Genomic DNA, 23721 nt, shown 5'->3' with positions numbered 1-23721 from the left:
TCCAACCACTGTGGCGTGGCACTTTTGTGTGCCACGAAATTCTAAATGTGCCGCCAAATTATAGATATATAATTATTAACTTGTAATTAATCCCTTCATAACTGTTCCTACTGTTATTTTTTAAGATCGTTGTATCCTTAGTTAATTTAAATGTATTTACTATATAATAAAGTATTACAAACAAACAAAACTGTTCATTTTGTAGTATATATTATTTTATTTCGCACATTTAATATTATTATCCTAAACTATTTTACGCAGTGTGTTATAGATAAGTAAATACTTATTAAATTATATTTTTCTTTAATAAAATTTTGTGAAAATATTTTGAAATTGTTAAAATTAAGGTACATTACTTGGTAATATGATATAATTATATGTAAGCAAACTCTTTAGAGGTAATTAAACCATAGGTAACGTTTCGCGTACGAACAACAACTAGCACATTTGTTACTCGTTTTACTAATAAATAGGTACTATTATGATTACAAATAACTAAGGAGGTACTATCATTACTCATTAATCAATGTTTTGAGTCTTTCTGAGATATTAGGCAAGCATTTACTAAATTTTGACTTTTATCGTCAATGACTAGAGTAATGTGTCATATTGTTATTTGATTGTTATGGTCGAATAAACCATAAAAAAATATTCATAATATATATTTAATTTCAATACAATTAAGAAGGAAATATATAAAAAAATGTCCGGTCAAGATATAACTAGCTCGCTACCTCCGAGCACGTTCAACTCGAAGACAGAATACTCACGTATCAGCTTCGGAGAACAATCTCCGTCAAAAATTAGTAAAAGTACCTTTTCATTTATGGAAAAACGGCAAACATACAGAGTCCTGATTGACGGCGTTGAACTCACGCCTGATAACGTAGTGGACATAGATTACGTGACTATGGAAGACAATTTTACGCATGCGGCCTTCGAAACCAAACAGCGCGTTAGGAGTGACTTAGGACTAAAAGTTTCTAAAACAAAGTCCAAAACAATAGCTGAAACAGGCATAAAAGTATATGCAACAACCATCTCCCTTGACGACATTCATATTGATCACACATGTAATACCGAGGAAGGGTTTGTAGCGGAGGATATAGATTTAGAATTGGCCCCATCGGCTTTTTATTTAGCTAAAACAAGCCCAATTATGTCATACCCGCCAGAAATATTTGTTGCTCTTAAAGAAACTGAAACATGTTTCCTATTTGAGCTGCCTTCGTTTTCTTACGAAAGAGGAACATCAGAGGGCACTGCTATTGAAGAGGAAAATGAATATTATCAGTATATAACTATTGGAAAGGGTAGAAATCGTAAAATGGTAATAGAAGAAACGCAAACTAAACAATCTGTTACCCAAACTCGACATACATTAGCAACGAGACCAGAGAAGAAAAATGCAATTGCATTCGCATCCATGTGGGACATGCATGACACTTATGCGCAGTTAGCAAAGGTAAAGTCTAAAGAAGAACCCGATGAAATGGTCATGTACCAATCTGCCGCACCAAATTTATTACGTAAGAAGAAATCAATATTGTCAGAATCTGGTGAGGAGAGGAGAGGCAAGACTTTCGAAGAAATTGCAAAAACTCCGGAATTTTTCGACGCAGCACTTTTAATAGAACGCGTACTGTCTACTTTACAGTATTCGGAGGCGCAAAAAAAGTTCCGTGGTCTTGTTACTGTAGATCCGCTCTCATTAGATTTAGTATATATTTATTCTATGAAACCGCTCTGGACGTTCGAATGTGAAGAAACAGCAAATCGGCCAATAACAGGAATCTCTTTCAACCCGAAAAATCCAAATATATTAGCAGTGGGTCATGGCAAATTTTGTTACGCTGAAAATCATAAAGGCATAGTTTGCGTGTGGTGTACTAAGAACCCCTGCAAACCAGAGAGACTGTATCACTTCGAAGATCCACTGACTTCTGTAGCTTTCTCTGAAAAGAAGCCCAATTGGTTAGCTTGTGGCTTCGCTAATGGCGATGTATTAATTTTGGATATAACATCTTACGCTGTTAAAATTATTGCGAAAAGCAAACGTGACACAAACCCTTGCTTTGAGCCTATATGGGTTACTGACTGGCGTGTCTCGGAAAGCCAAAACGAGTTCGTCATGACCACTTGCCAGGACGGGAGGATTAATAGATTTACGAGCACTAAAACACACGACTTCATTTGCAGCCCTATGATGCGGATATCAACCGTCGAGGGGAAAATGAAAGGTCTGGAAACCGCGAAAGCTTGCCTGAAAGTTGACGTTCCTATAATAAGATACCCGGCAGCTTTATGTACGAAATGGCATCCGACTATCAACCACATTTACTTAATTGGAACCGACGAAGGTTGTATTCATAAGTGTTCTACACATTACCTAAATCAGCATATAGACGTTTTTAGAGCTCACACAGGGCCAGTTTATAATATAGAATTTTCACCATTTATGAATTCGTTGCTAGTATCTTGTGGTGCTGACGGTGCTATCAGACTGTGGATGGAAGGTATGGACGACGTCATAATGACTTTGAACTGTCCATCGGCAGTGTACGGCATCGCTTTCTGTCCTATCAACGCCACGATCCTTATATCCGTAAGTGGAAACATCTTATCCATTTGGGATCTTCGGAGAAAGACACATATCCCTTGCGCGGAGTACACATTTCCGGGTCACGTTGTGTTATCCTATATAAGATTTTCGTCATCTGGAGACAATGTATTCGTGGGGGACAGCCTGGGCCGAGTCCATACATTCCACCTCGAGGACACGCCGCTTCCACCGTTTTATCAGCGGAGAATGCTTGACGAAGCGATCAAGAAAGCATTGTGCACGAGACCACAGTTATTGAAGCAATTAGATAAATTACAGAAATTCAGGGATAGACACAAGTGATTTAATTAGCTATATAGAAGATAATCATGAAAACCTGACATGAAAATAATCTTAGTTTTGTAAGAATTTTTATATCGATAAAATAGGCTGTAACAAAGAAATAGTCATATTATTTTTATAAATTTATTTATTTCTTATACCTATAAATAATTAGGTACAAATTTAATAACTAACAATAATAATTTAACATATTACATTAAATATAAAACAAGTGCAATAATATACTAAATTAACATTTTTCATTGGTAATGACTAGGATTTGTTAGAGAGCATTTGCAAGTGATATTCTTTCTTCAGATCTTTTAGATTCGCTTCTAATATCGCGACCTGTAAATGAAATAAAATAACACTAATTCACTGAAACACAAAATTACAACTATTTTATGGAATTTACATATTCAATTACAGGACATCCAGATGATAACACTCACAACAGTCAAATTGTTAGATAACTTTTTACTTAACATTATAAATAAAAAAAAGTGTATTTAAAAAAATTAAAGCAATCAATTTGCATGAAAAAAGTACAGTTGAATATCATGTAATTGTAGTATTCAGTCTAAAACTTGTATATTTTCATTTTGTAATAATAATCGATTATTGAAGGCTGAATTATATACAATGTTATTAACAACTGGTTAAAATAACCGATACAATCATTAATAAAATGTTTGTGCCTTGCGAGGAATCGAACCCGCGACTATCTGAAGTTAGGCGGCGTACTAAACCGCTACACCACCGAGGTCGTCATAAGTTTTACAAATATATATTAATTTATAATAGGTATCAACAAACCTCTTCAAATTTTAGTTCCTTTCTAGCTTCTTGGATGTAGCCTCTAATAATATTCATTTGCTCAATCAGCGGGTTATCCTCATCTACGTCATTGTGGTCCATCCTGGCAACACTCGGCCCGGCAGTCTCCTCAGCCCGTTCCATTTCCATCCGCCGCCGCTCCATCTGGATCTGTTTCTCTGCGCGCTCATATCTTTGTCTTCTAACTTCTTCTATTTGTGCCTCTGTTGGTAACTTGCGTAGTGATATTAGATCCTCCTGCGGGTAAAGGATAAATCTCATGCTAACAATGTCCAAAAATTGAGCAAGCATAAGTGGTAGTTTTTAGGCGTAAAATGTAATGAAGAAGAATTTTGTTATTTAGAATTCAATTATAATGACACTAGACAAACAAACTCAGAAAACATTGTAATCCTGAGATGGCAAAATTTAAATGTAACATAAATGGCGACCGACCAAATACATAGACAAGTAACATAACAAAACAATATACCTTTATATAATGCGCAGCTGCTTGCCTAATAGAATTCTGTAGTTTCGCCAGCCTAGTTCCGGGTTCTGCCGGTAAATTAACAATCTGCTTGCTCAGTATATCGATGCCCTCCGCTAGTTTGCCGATACGACCGCGCATTGCGTTCACATCGGACAGGTTGTATGTTGTCTCACCATCAAAAAGACTTTGACACATCTGAAAAAAAGTTTGTAATCTTTATGGCAACGATTAAATAAAATTATATTGCTTAACTACATAGAAAATGAAACTGTTTATTTGAAAATGTTTATGGTAAATATTAAATTATATATTTATATTGATTTACAACATATAGTATAATCAAGTTTATTCTTACTACAAACTAACTGAGGTCGTGACATCATGCCTGTGGTATTCAGAACAACAATAGCGTTTTTTGGTTGTATACTGATAGGAATAAAACACCAAATAGTAAGTAACACTTAATACATTACTGGAAACCATGCTCAAGTCATTTACGCCGTTTAAGTTTCACCCAAGCACACACATACGGAAAATAATTGTTTTGGGTTCTACCAAGTTTATAAAATGCCTCAATAAATGTACAGACAACGATCAGTTACATTTTATTGTTGGCTAAAAAGTAATGTGCATATTGCGATACACTATGATAAAATATCCTATGATTCTCATTCAGAGAAATTCATGATATTATGGATTAAAATACGTTTATATTTTAGAATCATGTTTTTTAATATGAATGCTTGTATTGAGGCTTACATAGAATGATTATATTTAAGTACCCTACCTATATATGACTTTTTTGACACAATTATTGTTATACAACACATGACTAATGTTTAAATAATGTAGAGTCAGAATTTATATAAATTTTACATAATAATGACTCAGATCCAAACAAAGTAATAATACTTTACTAATAATTAACAACTATAATGGTATAATTAGTCATAGGCGTTACTTATGTTGTTATTATCCATATTATTATCATTAGTTTCAGACGATGGAGACCTAACAAAGCATCTTGGTTGGTGACTAATAAATGGAGGCTGGACTAAAATAGATCAGACTGTGTGTACGCAGACAACTTCTTTTTCCAGACATGATCAGTCTGGTACACTACTACCACAGGTAAATTATGTTTTCCCTCAACAATAGGCAGTAAAAATAGGAAATTTTAGAGAATCTACACATACTAATATTATAAAGAGGTAGAAAGATTTAGATAGATAGAATATACTTTATTTGTAACATACAGTAAAAACATAAACAATATTAAAGAACACATAATATAACATAATTAGATTGATGCTAATTGCTGAAAGCAATAAGGCAGTTTTATTGTGATTATGTGAAAGGTTTGTCAGGTTTTAGAGGGTAATCTCTGGATCTTTTAATCCGATTTTGATAATTCTTTTAGTTATAGATAGACCATTTATCGAGTAAGGATATAGGCTATATATCATCACGCTATGACTAATAGGAGCTGAGTAGCAATGAAAAATATTGTAAAATCGGAGAATAGAGAAACAGGTCAGTTAGTCTGTGATAAAATTATACTAACTTTTTCATACATGACTACTGCTGGCTTTGCCTGCTCCATCAAACTTCTCATCTGCTCATACGCCGTCATTAGCACAGTCTTAGCGTTTCTACTGTCTTGCACTTGTTTTCGTAGCTCGATTAGATTATAACAGTGTTCACATAATCTAAGACGTGACTTTTCTGCATCAGAATCTGGTTCAGTGGATGCTTGGGGAGCTGAGGGATCGACTATTCCTCCTGAAAGAATGAAACAAATTATATTACTATTATATTGACAATCAGTGAGACAGGCGCCGCTGCAAGTCAGTACTGTAAACAATGCATGTTTATATTGAAATGTTAATATATACATGGAAGAATGTTTGTATGTTATGAATTCTGTTTTAAAATTGTGATACTATACAAAATAGCATACAAACTGAGCACCCATGGAGTCATAAATGCTAGTACAGTCCACATTAATTTGATTCCCGGCACTTTCTTAAGGATTAAGATATTTGAGACCGGTCTGTTTGATTGTTTACTGGGTATTTTATACTATATGCATACATATTATTGTTACTTCTTGGCAGAAAAATTAGTTGTTTTAGTAGAAACTTACTAGCAATTTTTAAGTCCAGGAAGACAGAACAATCGTGGCAAAGAATGGAGCCACACAATCGGCAGTGATGTTTTCTTCTGGTCAGGCTGAAAGATTTAGCACAACTTGGGCACAGTTTTACTGATGTCCCATCCAACCACGGTACAACCTGCAATTTGTAACCAAAAACATACTCACAGGCTAAAAATATAGATACATTGAAATACAAATAAATATGACAAATAGGAAATATTTTATAATGTCCCCGTGAAGCTGAATGTAGGTTATATAAATGAAGGAAATATATAGAAATGTAAATAAACTGAGTATCTATGAAATAAACCTACCATAATCCCATATAAGAGTAAATGTTACTGAATAAAATTTCATACATTCTATACTGTATATTCTGCTAATTGCAATATAATTAATGTTTTCTGCTTATACATTAATATTGTATAACACTTAACTATCTTACATCTGATAACATTTACAACAACTGCTTAGCTAGTGATTAACACAGCTCTAAAGAAACTGTAGTTATCAACAAGGCAAACATGATAACTGATAAACAAACTGTAAGTATATTACACATAGGAATATTTCCTTTAATTCAGCACCATAGAAAAACAAAAAGTGATTCTTTTGTACCCCAAATTAGTTTATATAAAGAATTTTGACATTTTAACTTTGTTTTTTTAATTATGACTGTATATTGTGATGCCATGCAAATGGATTGATGTAAGTTTGTTTTAATGATTTACTTTCTTTTTCGTCATCATGCATACAATCAGAGATTGTTTTTTTAACTCTTTTAAATGACTTTGGGTGGTGTAACCAAGTAGTTGAGCTGTACTTTTTTGGAATGGTAAATATTTTGATGGCTGACCTTATGCTAAACACTACAGACATCATATGATACCCCCAATACTACTCATGCATTGCCATGTCATGCCTTTTATCATATATATAATATATAAATAGCACTTACATCCTGTTCATGTTGTTTTCTTTGGTGTGGTTCTTCTGGCATATTGCACACTAATTTATCTAGTCTAATCAACAAGTTATTGGTCTCAGTCGCATACCTCTCTAGTCGCGCTGACCTCACACCTTTAAAATAGTCAGTAGAACTCCGGTACACACCTATAACTTGTTCTTCTTCAGAATAAAATTGTTCCTGTTGATTAAACTTTAACGCACGATCGAATGTTTCTTTTAAGTCTGTATCATCAGTGTTCAATATAATCTTTTTCGCTTTACCGAATATATCCTTCAGAGACTTGAGAACATCCTGTTCTTCCTGGTGTAAACTTTCGAAATGGCTTGTTAGTTGGGACGCTGATTTTAAGTCAGCTTTACAAATGGGACAGAGAAACCCTTCTAGTATTTTCTCGTCGTTAGCAGCCGCCATGCTATTATTTTTAAATACACATTCTTAAACTATTATTGAATAAGAGGCAATCAAAACAATTTATTAAGTAACGAAGTAAGTGTACAGTAAATATTTTAGACATTGATCGACATCACAGAACAGTTTCACGCTAATTCGAACTAATTTAATGATACACTCCCACAAACTGTCAGTCAAATTGTCACATGACAATAGTGCTGATGACTGTCATAAACTTTGCATGTTTTTTTTTTATTAATATGTTTTACGGCTCTGGATAATTTTTTTTACTTTGAATTTGCCATTTCATTCCAAAAATTTTAATGGACGATTCTTAACTTTGTTATGAATTATTTTATATGAATATGTGACATATGTAGGGAGACTACATGGCGCTGTGTTTATTGTCCAGAGTTATTATTATCTCACAAGTAGAGCATGATTATAGGTACATTGAAATTATAAAATAAACACATTTTTTTTACATAATTGATTTCATATATTCTGTAACTTCTGTAAACAGGTCTTTTAATTCCTCTAGAGCTGTTTTTGTTTCCGGCCAGTCTTGTTTTTCGACGGCTCGTATGACTCCTTGCGCGGTTAATCTGGCTGACGATAGCTGTTGATCACATTGAAGTTTTTCTTTATCTTCCGTTTCTTTCCTAGCCTTTATACTATAGTCAAGAAGCGATTGAGACAATAGTACAGCTTTTTTGCAGGTTTCAGGGTTATTTGTCCAGTCATTCTGTAAATATGTGTTAATTTTAAAGCATTGTGGTATTAATTATATTAACCTGTAAAGAATAAACAATATGTATTCTGACATAAAGTTAAAATGTTTGTTTTGACAGATGGCAAATATTTTTCATATTGATTCTGGCTCTTTTACATTACACAATTGTAGTCTAAATCCTGCTATGGAAATGGGATTTTAAAAGAATTCTAGTGTCAAAATGATGCCTTCACTATTTATAAAAAAAATATATTGTTTGTTGTATTGTATTTATTTATACATCAGGATCATGATTTAGTAGCAAAATGACCAATTATTACTTTTTAGAGAATATGTGATTTTAATATAATGTATATAAATAATCAATTTTCTAAATAATAATATTTAATTTTCTAAACAAAGCACTAACATGATTTATAGTGGAACAGGGACATTTGTACATTTAAATTTATGCTAAAATAGACATTTGTGGTCGGTGTTGAAATAGAACAGACGCCAGTATTAGAGAGACCTATCCAGACAGTATACAGAGAAACTTGTAGTGTCTTGACGTGTCTTAGTCAACCACATCCCCTCACTATACCCTTACATTCTATTTACATGAACAATTAAAGAGTATTTAGTAGTTAGTTTATTCAACAATAGTTATTACCTGTATAAATCCTCTGTAAGCCTTGAGCAGACGTTGAGCTTTCAACAAGTATGTTGGACTTAAATCTGAATACAGCTGCCATATCTCAGGCTTATTCTGATGTATTGACGTGATTCGACCAAATAGTTCAAGGACTCGCTTTCTTAATCTATTTGAAAGAAAACATGGGTTTAGTAAGTATTAAAAAAACAAGCAAGGGTTAGAATGACCATAAAATTAACCTGGCACAGTCAAGGTCTTATAACAGTTGAAAGTGCTGCATTTGATGTAGCAAAGTAATTATGGTTGTTTCCCATTAGACAGGCTGTATGCTTAATTACCACTTACTGTGTAGAAAACATTCTACTACTAATATAATAATAATAAATAACTCATGACAAACTACATCTAGTCCGAAACCAAACTATAAAGAAGTACTAAATAATGTATACACATTAAATATATAATACATACATAATAGGAACACACCCATGGCAATAGAAACAGATACAATCATAAACACGAATAAATATAATATAATATAATATCCGCTATGCAGTGAAGGTTCTTGCAATAAAAGGCTAAACTTTACCTGCCAGCGCTATTGCCATCAGCGTCCTTATTATCTTGCACGATGGCACGAACAAGAAGCGACAGCACATCAATATCTTCATATTTATGCTGGAGGTCGAGCACGCGGTGACACCCGCGTATCACGTCTTCGAAGTGACCGGTGTCGATGCTAACCAGTATAACATTTTCCCATAGCTAAAAATGTTTTTTCTAATTAATTTAGATGATAAAGTTACAAGCCAGTTTGAGTTGGAGTTGCTTATAACATGAACAGTACTGCTAGCCTCACTGCCTGTATACAGGTGATACTTAGTACTTTTAATGCATTGTCATTTCTGAGAAATGGCCGTTGTTAGTAATGTTGACTGATGACACCATTGCTAGCAATGTAGCATGTCAGACTGACCCCTAAGCGGTTCCCGCTGGGACCCAGCATGATCGTGACAAATCTACCTCAGGAAGTTATCAAACTTCCTGAAGATTTGTCACGAGGGGCTAACTGATTTGACCTCATGTTCATCATATCATTTTACACTGATGCCCCACCAGCGTAAACCGATAGCTTAGAGAAGTGTATCATTCCATTGCCATCCATTGAAAAAAAAACTGAAGCAGTAGCGCTGGCCTTACAGAATAATACATTGTGAATACTTTTTTATTTCTTAAAATCATTCAGTATCTTAATTTAGAGTTAAAGGTAAAACTGTCCAAATAATTCGAAAGTTCATTAGTTCTCTTTTAGTAATTTCCCTTTTAATGGGGTTTTATATTATAATTGTAAACAACAATACCTTCCAATTATCATAATTGAATCTGAGTGCCTCCATCAGAGCCTTATAAGCACGATTCTTGTCCCCTTGTTTGACGTACACTTTGGCCAAGTTGTTCCAGGCCTCGAATGTGTTTGGTTGCAAATATGTATACCGACGGTACGCCCGTGCTGACGTCTCCCAATTTTCAGTCATTAGAGCTGCATAGCTGCAAGTACATTTCTTTTTATGTAATTAGAATTATAAGAAAATACACATCCATTGTCCAACTGAGCTTGCAGTTATTCCTCTTGAATCACTCTATTAATTGCTAAAAACTGCATTAAGATCCATTGCTACAGGCGGAGGAAGCAAGTTCAATTTATACTATGTAGAGAAGATGCTCTCTAGGCGAGTAGTTTAGATAGACATTTATTTGTACCTATCCATCTAAACTACTGTAACAATTATTTAAAAGATAAACAAGCAAGTATATTGTTTTTTCTTCTTGTGATGAGAGCTTTCCAAATCAGTAAAAAGTAACTAGAGCTAATCAAAAGTGCTTAAATTTAAGTTTATTTGAATAACTAATTCTCCATTTATTCATTTTTAAGGTTCTTATGGCTCGCTAGACTCTGTTTATATGCAGATAGAAAGTATTAAACGAAAAAAAAACTGGAATACAACCTAACTCACTCATGGTAAGTAGTAACTGTCTCCTATGATTACCTTTACGATGTAAAGTAGTAACGGTATTCTTATAAATACAAACATGCACTGTGAATATCACGTCACCAGAATATCAGCTACCGACATAACCAACTACTACTTACGAAAGTAAACTTGGGCAAGCCTGGTTTTGAAGTCTAACTATTTCACAAATATACGTAATGCATAACCACCGCGATTTTTTATTTTATTTTATCATATAACATGTCACAGGAATTACTATAGACTGCAATAATTTAAAAAATTGGAATTACCATCAAAACTTTCACATAACATCTTTGTTTGTGTATGCAGTTTGTTACACACATGCTATGTGGTAGTTATGTTTATGCGATGATGCAGATTATAAATACTGGTAATAAAAAGAAGACCCACAATAACTTGTGACAGTCAATCAAGGAACGTCTTGATTGATATGAAACTATAGAATGTGGTGATTAACATTTTATTCAATAGCAACACATGTCCGGTATTATGGACATTATATGTTAACGTGATATCTGTAGTATTCATGTATATAAGCGACGGTCGCTTCTTCCCATCAGGTGGCCTATCAGTTTATTTGCAATTCCAATTAGATAAAAAATGAAAAAATTCTGAATCAGTTAAATCTTTAGCTTCTTTAACAATCCAAATCTATTTATAGTTCAAATTGAAATTAAGTACTTACCCTAATCTGAGCCAAACACTCTCTTGAATAGAATTAATCTCGACTGATTTCTCATAATGTGGAATGCAAGCCTCATATTCCTTGTGATTGAACAGATAGTTGCCCCAATGACGCTGCGCTCTACTGCTCTTGTGATCAGAGAACTCCCATGCTTTCTCATAGTAGGATACATCATCTGTGTACAATTTTTTTTATAAAACTACAAATAAGTTAATGTATTGTAACGTAATCTGAAATCTAAAATCTATAATAATTTAATTTAAAATCTATAATAAGGTTCTAATTCTAATCGAGGTTGAATTTCAGCCCGACCCGAAGGCGACGACGTAATAGCGCAGAGTATGTTAAATACGCATGTATGTATCATATCGTACGACGTTTTTCAACACACTTGATTTTAAATAAACTCAACTATAAAACTATGAGGTACACTGTTGCTCCCCGCCGTTTTACTTTTTTAAATCAGCTGGATGCCTACTGGCTGGCGTTGCGTGACGGTCAGTTCCAAATACGATAAGAAAAAATAGCAATCAGTGCGGTTATGGATCACAACTTCTCTATTTGTGTTTATAAGGCACGCGTGTTTTATAAACTGCTGCTGCTTATGAGTATGTATGGTGAAAAATAAATTATTATACCTGTTGCATCGCCAAGCAAGCAGTACAATTTCACTGTGGGTTTTGTATCAATTTGCTTTTGTATGACTTCCGCTGCCTGAAATTGAAAAAAATATGCAATTACACACCTGCGGCTTCATGAGAATATTTGTCTGAATATCCTTACTAATATTATAATAAAACAAAAGTATTGAACTGATTGAAATGAGGGAGTGGATATGATAAATTCCTAGTGATTTCTCAAGATGGGCTATCTGACCTAACCTTATCATCATCTTATCATTCTCTACTGTAGCTCCGTCAGCATCAGACGGCGGATTTATTCCATTATGATCCATTAAAAATAATATCCCTTACTTCCCTTATGTACGAAATAAAAGTTTATATACGGACAAAACATAGACCTTCATATCAAACATCAATACCTTATGTCTGAGTTGTAATATGGTATAGCAAACAATGACATCTTCCCATAGCTGTAGTTTCTGGTATTCCTCAAGAGCAGCTTTCACCAGTCCCAAGCTTACATACAGATCTGCCAATTGTTGCCTCCAGGTCCAAGCAGGCTGTAGCCCACTCGCCCAAAGATATGATAATCTAAAAGTAAAGGCACACAATATTTTATTTCAGAAATATTATGTTGTCATTGGAATAGCATCAAACTGTATTAGACAACTATTTTTAATTTATTTAAACCTTCGTCAGTGTATAGTTTGTTGCAGGCCTGCCAAACTAGCGTGAGCTGTATATCAGGAGCCAGTTCTTTCATACCCACAAACTACCGAGCATATTACATCGTCATATTGTCAGCAGCTTATAGGTCATCTTAACAGAAAAAACCTATAACGGTTGTTGTATTCAATGGAACAACCTTGTACCCTGTAATAACCCTTGTTGATTGTCATATATCGCCCTGCAGATGTGACGCCGATGATTTTATTAATAAATGAAAGTTATGTTTTAGCATTATAGATACTTTTGAACGTCAAAAAAGCAGACAGGTCACCTGATGTCGAATAACCATCACGCATATACATGAAAAGTACTAGAAAGAAAGAAAAATATTTTATTCAGTGCAATGTAAAAAGTACTACTATTTACTACTAACCACTTATGGGACATTCTTCATTCATTCATTACCATTCATTATCATCCCTGTAATTTCATTCTCAATAATAATAAGTACAGTATAAAATTATCACCTGCTGGTAGACGCGATACCTGTGGTATCATTGACAATGGTCTCGCATTGTAACATAGCGCGTTCGACTGTACGCTTATGTCCTGACTCCAGCTTGCACCTGATTAGCAGAGCGGCCACCCGCGTCGGCCACGCGCCACTTTTCTGTGACAGCACAGCTTCGATGTACGGTTGCAGTTCCTCCATCATCAAATCGTCTTTGGGCTGCGACTTTTGTATGTATTGTCTATGAAACATTGTAAAAAATATTTTAATTGAAATACATATTAATTAGCTCTTTCATTCATTTTCAAGCAGGCTTGCAAGTATTCGAAATTGGTTTACGAATCAATAGAATAAGAAAATCTGTACACTAATAGTAAAAGATCTTTATAGTTGAATTTGCTTTTGAAAGCAACAGTTAAGAGGTATAAAAGGATGGGGTATAAAAGGACATAACAAGTAGAAACATTATTTACACAGTCAACAAACACAAAATTTGCTCCAAACTGGGTAGCACAGCTTGATTAATCTTCTCACTGTAATTAATCTTGTTTAGCCGTACATCATCTTGCAGTTCAATCTCAGGTGGTAGCTCTGATGTACCATGGCTTTCTTCTGCTGTTGGACGATCCACTTTCAAGTCCAGTTCACTAAATAATGCCAACTGTGGTAGTGATTGCTGTTGAAACTTGGTTCTTTTACCTAAGATACCTGTAAATGATATTAAAATGAGATTTTACACATAGTATTTAATAAAAATATATTACACTGGTCTATGGTTAAACAGTGCATCTTTTAGTTATTTAATAGAGAGAGAGAAGAATGTCATATATTATTATGTTATAGCAAATAGAATGGATGGGAAAGAATCAATCAATCATGAGAGTGTCTTACTCTTACACCCTAATATGGACTGCAGTTGGCACCAAATGTCTTTGTACCTAAAAAAAATATAATTTTCGACAACCAAAATAATACAATAAATTCCCCTAAGCTTTTCAAAGATACCAATATATTTATATTGGTTATAATTCTAGATTGACAAAATATTTCAGTATGTATTTACTATATGTAACATACTGATTTATATAACATAACTATCGTATAACAGCAAAAATCGTGCACATATTTTTGTGTATAATACATTTTTATATATTTTTTATACCTGTAAGTTCCAGCTTCAACCCAGCTAAAGTTTGTGCCTTCGTCAAGTACTCATCAACTTTATGTATCCTCGCATATATCAGAAATCCCTGTCCAATTTCCAGACACAGCAAAATTTGTAACCTTGGTTTCTCCTCCAGATTTGGTATCTCATTTGTCAATTTTGCCATAGTAAGTTCTAATTCTGCATACAGTGTGGCACTTGTGTCTTCCAACGCTCTCTGGTGAGCTACTTTCACTCTGAAATACCACCAGAGGTGTAGCTGAAAATAATTACAATCTTACTTCTATGCTATAAAAGTTACATTACAACACTAACAATAATATAATGTGTGACTGTACATCAGATTGTGATTATCTCATAATTATAAATGTTTGTAATTTGTTTTTCTATCCTATTTCCGAACATATACAATATTGAAACTTTAAAGAAAAGAGCTTTTGCTATTATATATAGCTATTGTCTGATTTGGGACAGAGTTTTAAAGTATAATAATAAAGTGTTTATTTTGTGCAGTAAATAATTAATAAATATCAGGTAGTATATATACACATATAAATAAATAAAAAATATATTAAGAAGTTATAAAAATTGTTAATACACTTACCAGATTTTCCTCTACTAAACAAAGGGCCTTTAATACTTGTGCAGATAAATATAGAAGTTCTGGGTATAAAATATTCACATACAATGGTTCTGAGTCTCTTTGAAGGTTCAGTGCAGCATCAACATCTTTAGGCCAAATTGTTCCTAAGTACTCGTCCAAACTTAATTTATCTGGATGTGGATTATAATTGTGATTGCAATATATCAAAAATGCTTTGATAGCTACATGTAGGATAGGTTTCAAAGTTCTGTTTTCATTCTTTAATGTCTTAATGTAATTTGCAAGTGATTCTATCTCAAGTTTAGTGTCCAATAAGGTTTTACACGGATCATTTTCATCCATTGACCACATTCCAGACCATATGTTCTGTAGAAATTTATCATCTTTGTTATCTGCAAAAGGATTGTTTTTAATATCATTGAATTTCAGTCTCCGACCATGAGATATATTTTGCACATTCAAAATTACAATACAATATTTACCTTTTAAATGTTGTTCATCGAAGTTACACAAAAGCAAAACATTATTATCATTATATTTCATGATTGTTTTGATCTACTGTTATTACATTACAATATAAAGAAATTTAATTATATTTTTAAATAATCGGACAAAGTAAATAAGAGGTTATTCACATGTTATTCTTGTTATGCACTTTTTTTTTATTAATGTTTACGGCTCTGGATACAAGTCCATTTTAGTTCGTAATTATAATGTAGACAGTAAAATTGGTGTTTCTATATATTAAAAATCGGCAGAAAATGAAATTTACGCTGACTTCTCGTTCTAAGCTTTTATCATCTGACAATGGCAGTTTGAAATCTGTGGCAGTCATACATTTATGGTCTTTTTAATCTGTGCATGTATAGGTTTTGGCGTGTCTTTTTAGGTTAAGCAAAATAAAATATGAATTTTATCATAAACTTGAATTAACTTTTAGAAATATGAAATTTATCCATAATATGGAATCAGTATTGATACTATTAATAACTGTTTTGTGCAGTATACTTGTATTCAAACTATTTTCCAAATTAAGGTATGACAAGAACCCCGCGACTATGAGGTACCGCTTTCCCGCCTGTTATTAAATTTTATGTAATTAATTCGTTACTTTTTGATCTAGGTCATCAGTGCCATGGCCTGTAAATTGTTGGTTTTGCAACAATGACTTTTGGGTAAAATATATGCTTCGTAACTCTTGGACTTGCCCAAAATGTGAACAGTATAATGGATTCACTAAGGTACGGCATTCTTTTGATTAGCATTTATTTGTTCTTTTTTTTTTTATTATCTACACGATATTTTAAATTCAGTTTCGGCCTATTTCAACTTAAAATTGAATAGAAACAGCATTGATACATGAGTGATAAATTAAATTTCATATCTATTAATTTAATATCATACATATGTTAGTACATATGTTTGAAAATACATTGTCTTGTCTTTTGCTAAGTAAAACAGATATTTGATTATCTTAAAATAAATTTTTAGGTATAGTTAGACATTAGGGCATCAAAGTTATTTATAATGTAACTTTATAAAATATTAATAAAGTTCTATTAATATACTTCATTTTGAAATTATAAAATATAAATGGTTACTATATAAAATGTTAAACATTGTTAAGGACTGGTTAGTGTTTAGAGAAGTGTCTATTTCAATAAACCAAAATTTGATTGTCTATTGAATTTGGTTTTGGTTGAACATTATGATTTTGTTACATAATCCTGACCAATATTTTTTTCAGGATGGTGATTACAATAAACCTATAATTTCAACAAATGACCAAATATTCAGTATGCCAAAAGTATTTCAACAAAGTCCATCCAAAAATGGTCTCTGTAAGATGTGCAACATAAACCAGCAGTTGAAAGTGGCACAGCTTGCCAGTTTTGTGCCAATAAATGAGAAGAAATTTGATGAAGAAATAGATACATATAGGTGAGAATCTGATTACTATAATTAAAGTATACTGATATTTATTTATTTAATAATAAAGACTTACTGGGACACTTTTTCTTTCTTGACACAATTTCATTAAAAAATATTATTTTCATTGTTACAGCTTAGCTAACATTAATTTGTGTGAAAGAAAATTACAATACTTTGTATTTTTTTTCACTCTGATTGACTCTGTGGTGAAGGAAACACCAATATCAAACCAAAAAATAATTTGAGAGATGATGGCATGCTTCCCAGGCTATTGTTGCTAAGAAATTACTATTATTTTAGTTCATTGCATTCTCTATTATTATTATTATTAATAAAAATAATAACCCTGAACAATACTGGTGCTAAACCGCTGGACCACAATCATTCAACCCTAATCTAATAATTTATGTCATTATGAAAACTATATATCTCACACATTTTGTTTCAGGACACAACTAGATAAAGCCTACAAATTATGCAGCCCATGCAAAAGAGTCCTCCATACAAAACTCTACAAAGAGAAAGAAACTCTTCTTGCCACCAAATTATTGGAGACAAGGTCATTAGATAAGAGGAATCAACAAATAGACACACACCATCAAATTCTCAAGAGCTCTATAAATAATATTGCAATGTTAATCGCAATCATACTTGTTTTTGTTGTGACTGTAGAGTTACATACAAATATAATGAAAGACAAGAATTTGTATATGTCTGTGACAAATATAAAAGAAATAACATGTGGTCTTCTAGAAAGAATAGCTTCTATTGCAAGGATGAAGACAGTGATGGCATTTCCATCATTAGAAAACTACTTCATTGACTTAGATTATACATTCTTTTCTGTAGAGAGATGGCCAAAAATATTATATTTTAAGATTAGTAACTTGGATAATTTTACAATATTGACACAGAAAATATTGGGTGGCTTTGTATGTGTGATTCAAATAATGGGGCATGTTTGGAATGTAAACAAACAAAAGCATATAATTTTAATTGACTTATTATGGTCAGTGTTTGTACTGACTGCTTTAGCACACCATTCCACTGCCATAGATCCAGTTATAATGAGTATAATTAAGGTGAGTACAATGATAGTCACACATAATGCAATTTACTTGCACACATGTTGGAAGATAGATGTGGTGCAAATATCACAATAATTATAATCATGTTATAGTAAATTTGTCTAAACTAGCGCAAGTAAATAGCAACATGAGTAAATATTCTACATTGAATAATAAACAAATTATTATTGATAAATCTAATTCAATGTGCATATAAAAAATATGATTTTATTTGTTTCAGTTGTCAAGCATTTTGCTTGTAATGTTAGGGTACATGAAAATGAAAACTAAGGCTGCAACAATTATAAAAAGTCATGAAACACCAAAGAGAATGAAGAACCTTGTGAATGGTTCAACTAATCTGTTACTGGATGATGAAGATACTCTTTCGTTTGGTACTGACGATGATGTGTCATTGAGTAAATTTGGTTTACATAATTTAACAGATTCTTCCAATGATACTCTAAGTCCACTAAGCAGTAGCTATAAGAATGGTAAATCATTCACACCAAGAACTGACAGTGTCTGGACTAAACCCAAACATAATTCTACATTCTGCATTAACCCTGTTCTCACTAAGAGTCCCAGTTCAGTTTCTGAAACTGTTACGATTCAACCTTCATTCAATAAATATCAGAAGTTAGTGAAAGATGATTCAGACTCGGATTTAGATGAAAGCATAAGTTCTTTGTGCATAGGCAGCCCAAAGAAACCAATGAAAAATAATCCTATTTTTTCTCTCAGGAAATTCAATCCTACTCCCACTTTTATCACTCCAACGCCATTGAATCGTTCAAGACCTCTTATTTCGCCCAGTAAGCTGGGTCATAGTACTTCATGGGTTGCAGGAGGGTATTGGGGATCTGAAGGAGAACGGCAGATATTAAATGTAAACGGGAGTCGCTCCTCCAGTCAAAGTTCGGGGTTTGAATCTCAGACGTCTAGTATGAATCAGCGGAATGTTTTCTCGCAACCGTCATCGCGGGAAGAATCTATTTGTGGTGAACCCATGGTCATAGACAATCAAGTTCCCAGCTTTAATAATTTTCAAACTCCACAAAATTTTAGTCGTGTTAATTCGCCAGTGTTTCCACAAATGCAGTACAATGGCCATGTGCATATACCTCAACCAAGATTTGCTCAACCGAACTTTATGTCACCAACTGTATTTACTCAACAGCAGCACACGCCTAACAGTATATTTAAAACCCCTGGGCTGATTAAGTTGCCTCAAGTGAATTCGTTCGGATCTCATTAAGCACACTAGTCAGCCTCAACATTCTTATAAATGATCTAGACATTATATTTTTTGCCATCTTTTTTCGCTTCGATATTAGTTTTTTTTCTTTTGTTAAAGGTTCCATGAACTGCCATTATATTAAGGTATTTGTTAAGTTATCAAGTAGTATTTAAGTGGTTGTAAGTCGTAATGTTTGAGACTAAACTTAGCGTTAAGACTATTTGCTGATCTCGTGTTGAAGCCAGGTGTCGGCTATGTGAAAGCATTAAGAATTGTTACAATTTTTTATACGGACGTCACTGTCCTCTTGTCGAACAAAATGTGATATTATAAAGACTCGTAATTTTTGCAAAAAGTGAAGAGAAAATGATTCTTGATGTTATCATTGTTTTGATTTTGTCATTTTAAATCGGAAACTTTTTGTGAAGCTCCTGCAATAAAAGTGTAAAAACCTACAATCGAGTTTACATAATTCAGACATTAAATGACCATCAATTATGAATTCCTTAATTCTGTGATATCCAATAAAGTTAATTATCTTTTGACTCTGTATATGTACTTGCATGCTGCGTGTATACATATATATACCAGTAATCATTATACTATATATCACAAATTTCTGCAGCCGCGAAAAGGCATGATTTTGCAAACTGTCTTTTGGTTTAAAAGCAGAAATACCGAATGGAATCGAAACGGTAATACATTCAGATTAGGTAGTGACATTATAGGTTAAGAGACATGATATCTTAGTCCTCTAGAATGGCAACGCATGAGTAATATCACTCGTATCACATAATGTGATCTCGGTGCTGTGTAATGGCGATGCTAACAGGTGAAGCAACAGTTCGTTTCCCGTTCCAATTATATTTAAAAAAATACTTTTATTTATATTATGTCACTTAAAAATCGCGCTCTCATGTAAAAATATAACGGTTACCTCCAACAGGGATGCTGTAAGTGTGTTTGCTACTCTAACTTAAATAATTTAATTTACCTAATAAAAAAAACTTATTGTTACTAACGAATTTCGCGCTCTTCGCTCACACTTTTGTAGATATTGATACGGTTGCGGCGGTAAATAAGTGTCTTCATACAGAGTTGACACGTAGTCAGAGACGTCGGTGCATGCCCACTCGTGTTGTTTGTATTTCCTTAAACCCCATTCAGTAACATTTCCCTGTACATACATAAGTAGCTTTTAACCGTGATTTCCTTAGCTTTTTTTAAAATAATAGAGGGCTTTATGTCCTAAGCCCTAAAATAAAGTGTATTATGTTTATTTGATTATAAATATACAGAAAATAGTATTGTTCCTTATAATATACTCTTATATATGGTTCTCTTAATTCTCATATTAATCTATATCTTTTATTATAAATAAATATAATAAAATTTAAGGTCCGTTTACAATTTCAAATTAACAGCTATTTACTAAATGCATATGAAAGTATGTACTGTACTAAAATAAAAAATAATAATTGTCTGATAATTCTTACTAATCGGCTGAATCAATTCTGACGTAGTTCTATAAACGTTATAATAACTTACGAAACATTTCATAAGATCCGGCTGCGGGTAAAATTGGTGGGCACTCCGCTTGTAGTATCGTTGAATAGGGCCGCACAGATGTTTCGGTAAATGATTGTATACAAGATCGTTGATACTGGCAAAATTTCTACACGTGTCGTGACTATCATGGCGTATTATTGTATAGACATTGCCCTACAATATGGAACGGCATTTTTTAGATAGTTGCTAATAGAACGGTGTACGCTGGTGGGGTACCAGTGAGGCATAATCAGAAAAACATGAGGTATGATCAGGGAAGAGGATTATTGTAAGCAATGGATATGTAATATTATGTTACTGCGGTAATGAGGACTAATAATTCCATTGCTAAGCAATGTACCATGTCAAAAAGAACTCCAAGCGGTTCTTGGAAACTATCGTGGTTAATTCCTGTTCAGTTTGTCATAATGGACTAACTAATAAGCAACCCACGTGCTCATCTTATCATGATGACCAGCCAGCGCATACTCGTTAGCGCAGACAGGTATACCAACTCATTATCATATATTAAGAAAAAATCATGTTAATCATGGTATTTTCTCTACACTTGGCTATATGAACTGACTTTATTGTCATACTACAATCTAACAGGGGTGCCACCCTGCTTATATAATTAGATCAGGCGTTTATCATGATCAATAAAAGGGTATGCTAACTCAGCGGTATATCATTAAATATTTTGCGTATCTCTATTATTTATATAATTGTAACAATTTTAATTTAGAACTAACTAGTCTTAATTGAAATTGATAGTTAGTTTTATGCCTTAATAGAAAACCTAACACAAATATAGAAAAAATATATTATGTACATACTAATATAATAATACTTTTTCTATGACAATAGGAATGTATAGAATAGAATTTTGTACTATACTCTGTATCACAATAACAGTCTACAAATACCTATACCAGAATATACCACAATTACCTGTAAGCTGTTTAATTTATTCAGTCTGAAATCTGGCTGTCTAGACTCTGGTTTAAATTTTTTTTTATCTGTAACATCTTTGGGTGGAAAGTACAATGTGCCATCTTTACGACATTCGATTCTATCTTCCACCCAGTTGCCTGAAGTGAAAATATATGTTATCTACCTAGGAAGTATGAGACCATTGTGGCTTAGCAATTTATTACTTAAGTGTTTCCTCTAGATATCTTCTAGATAATAAGATTTCTTAAGGGTCCTAAAAGCGTAGCAACATCCATGGTGTATCAGGCATCCATATATATGTAGTAACTTTTAACCATCAAATGAGCTATACGATTGATTAAAAAGACAAGAAATAGGAATTATAAATTAATGGGGCTAAGGAAAATAAACATGCCTAACATTGTTATAAACATGTTGTTTACCTAAGAGTACTCCCATATTATATACACGAGTAGGTTTTAGGGCTTTAGCAATAGCTTCAGCACGAGTTGGTGACTTTGGTCTAGTTCTGATTGTTGTCATTATAATAAAATATAATTATGATTACTATATCTAAAAGATGTCAATAATATGTAAAAACATGTTCTAGTGTCTACACACTGTCAGGTTGTGACACTAGCATTGCTGTCATAAATAATTTAGTAAATTTATTTCAAAAAAGTTGTCAGTGCATTTCTGACTACCACTTACTCAGTATACTATATATTTTGATGATGCAAAGTTTAAAACATGCAATTACATTTAGATAAGAGAAGACAGATAAGCTCTAAATATTGAGAACATAAAAAAGATTTAACAAAAATACATTTATTTACAATATTGTATGTGGTATTTAGACATAATATAAGGCACTAAGCACACAATATTTAAATTATTAACCAGGTCTTAACACAAATAATTTTATGGCAAATAAAGGTTCCTCTCTTGAGGTTTCAACCAGGTTGCACTAGCCGTTGTCCGTGGCTGACTGGAGTAACATGTCACAACAGCGATGTCAATGTAGATAGGTGGCAGCAGCTTTTTCTACATCTTTATTTGCCATAAAATTATTTGTGTTAAGACCCGGTTCTTATTTTAGATAATGTATATTAAACACGAAAGTTTAAAAGTAACTAAGCACACACATCGATTATGTTATCCTTCATATGTTACAATATGAAAATTAATGTTATAATACTTCCATAAGTAGTCAGTAATGAATTAGAAAGACAGAATTTCTCATAAATTCGAAAATAACGTGTCCTTGTTTTATTATGATTCAGTCTCCATAGATATGTTGATGTTTTCCTTAGGTAATGAAAGAAGCAAGACAGACAATTTGCTTTCTAGCGGTCCAGACTGCTTCACAATATTTGTTAAATTCTTTTCTATTTGCAATACATCCTGATTGATAGACTCCATACTCTGAAATTAATGTACACATACATTTTAATCGTAAATAACTGGCATGAATATAGATGGCACAACACTCACACTGACTGACTTGTTTATGAATACATGGTTAAAACTATAGCACAAATTGGACTTTTATCTGTTCTCTTTTATTGTATCTCTTATTACAATCTAAGTTAAATAAAATTATTCACAAATTTTCCCTTAATGAAATAAGATT

At 33.0% G+C, this 23721-nt stretch overlaps 5 protein-coding genes across 5 annotated transcripts; 2 read left to right on the top strand and 3 right to left on the bottom strand.

The window, feature by feature from the left end:
• Positions 1–703: 703 nt before the first annotated feature.
• LOC131850814 (dynein axonemal intermediate chain 4) lies at positions 704–2905 on the top strand. Its single transcript, XM_059201180.1, has one exon. It carries the CDS (start codon positions 704–706, stop codon positions 2903–2905), a length of 2202 nt encoding a protein of 733 aa, XP_059057163.1.
• Positions 2906–3054: 149 nt separating this feature from the next.
• Positions 3055–7900, bottom strand: LOC131850756 (rabenosyn-5). The gene is made up of 6 exons (XM_059201109.1): positions 7310–7900; positions 6340–6487; positions 5758–5975; positions 4194–4388; positions 3701–3958; positions 3055–3232 (listed from the first exon to the last, which is right to left on the bottom strand). Exons 1-6 carry the CDS (start codon positions 7730–7732, stop codon positions 3158–3160), a joined length of 1317 nt encoding a protein of 438 aa, XP_059057092.1. The 5' UTR covers positions 7733–7900; the 3' UTR covers positions 3055–3157.
• Positions 7901–8192: 292 nt separating this feature from the next.
• On the bottom strand, positions 8193–16014 carry LOC131850727 (tetratricopeptide repeat protein 27). Its single transcript, XM_059201069.1, has 12 exons — positions 15851–16014; positions 15369–15760; positions 14762–15023; positions 14073–14307; positions 13616–13840; positions 12839–13010; positions 12435–12510; positions 11797–11971; positions 10440–10626; positions 9668–9843; positions 9097–9244; positions 8193–8456 (listed from the first exon to the last, which is right to left on the bottom strand). Exons 1-12 carry the CDS (start codon positions 15909–15911, stop codon positions 8193–8195), a joined length of 2373 nt encoding a protein of 790 aa, XP_059057052.1. The 5' UTR covers positions 15912–16014.
• Positions 16015–16234: 220 nt separating this feature from the next.
• LOC131850670 (uncharacterized) lies at positions 16235–20064 on the top strand. The gene is made up of 5 exons (XM_059200971.1): positions 16235–16404; positions 16492–16609; positions 17116–17309; positions 17749–18382; positions 18609–20064. The coding sequence occupies exons 1-5, from the start codon at positions 16313–16315 to the stop codon at positions 19623–19625; spliced, it is 2055 nt and encodes a 684-aa protein (XP_059056954.1). The 5' UTR covers positions 16235–16312; the 3' UTR covers positions 19626–20064.
• On the bottom strand, positions 19947–23353 carry LOC131850671 (uncharacterized). The gene is made up of 5 exons (XM_059200972.1): positions 22532–23353; positions 22107–22246; positions 21156–21329; positions 20630–20784; positions 19947–20038 (listed from the first exon to the last, which is right to left on the bottom strand). Exons 1-5 carry the CDS (start codon positions 22629–22631, stop codon positions 19990–19992), a joined length of 618 nt encoding a protein of 205 aa, XP_059056955.1. The 5' UTR covers positions 22632–23353; the 3' UTR covers positions 19947–19989.
• Positions 23354–23721: the final 368 nt, after the last annotated feature.

Source organism: Achroia grisella, unplaced genomic scaffold (assembly GCF_030625045.1).
Source record: "Achroia grisella isolate CSIRO2021 unplaced genomic scaffold, CSIRO_AGI_Agris_v1 utg779, whole genome shotgun sequence".
NCBI lineage: Eukaryota > Metazoa > Arthropoda > Insecta > Lepidoptera > Pyralidae > Achroia > Achroia grisella.
Note: the sequence above shows the minus strand (reverse complement) of the source record. Positions and strands in the feature narration are given on the sequence as shown.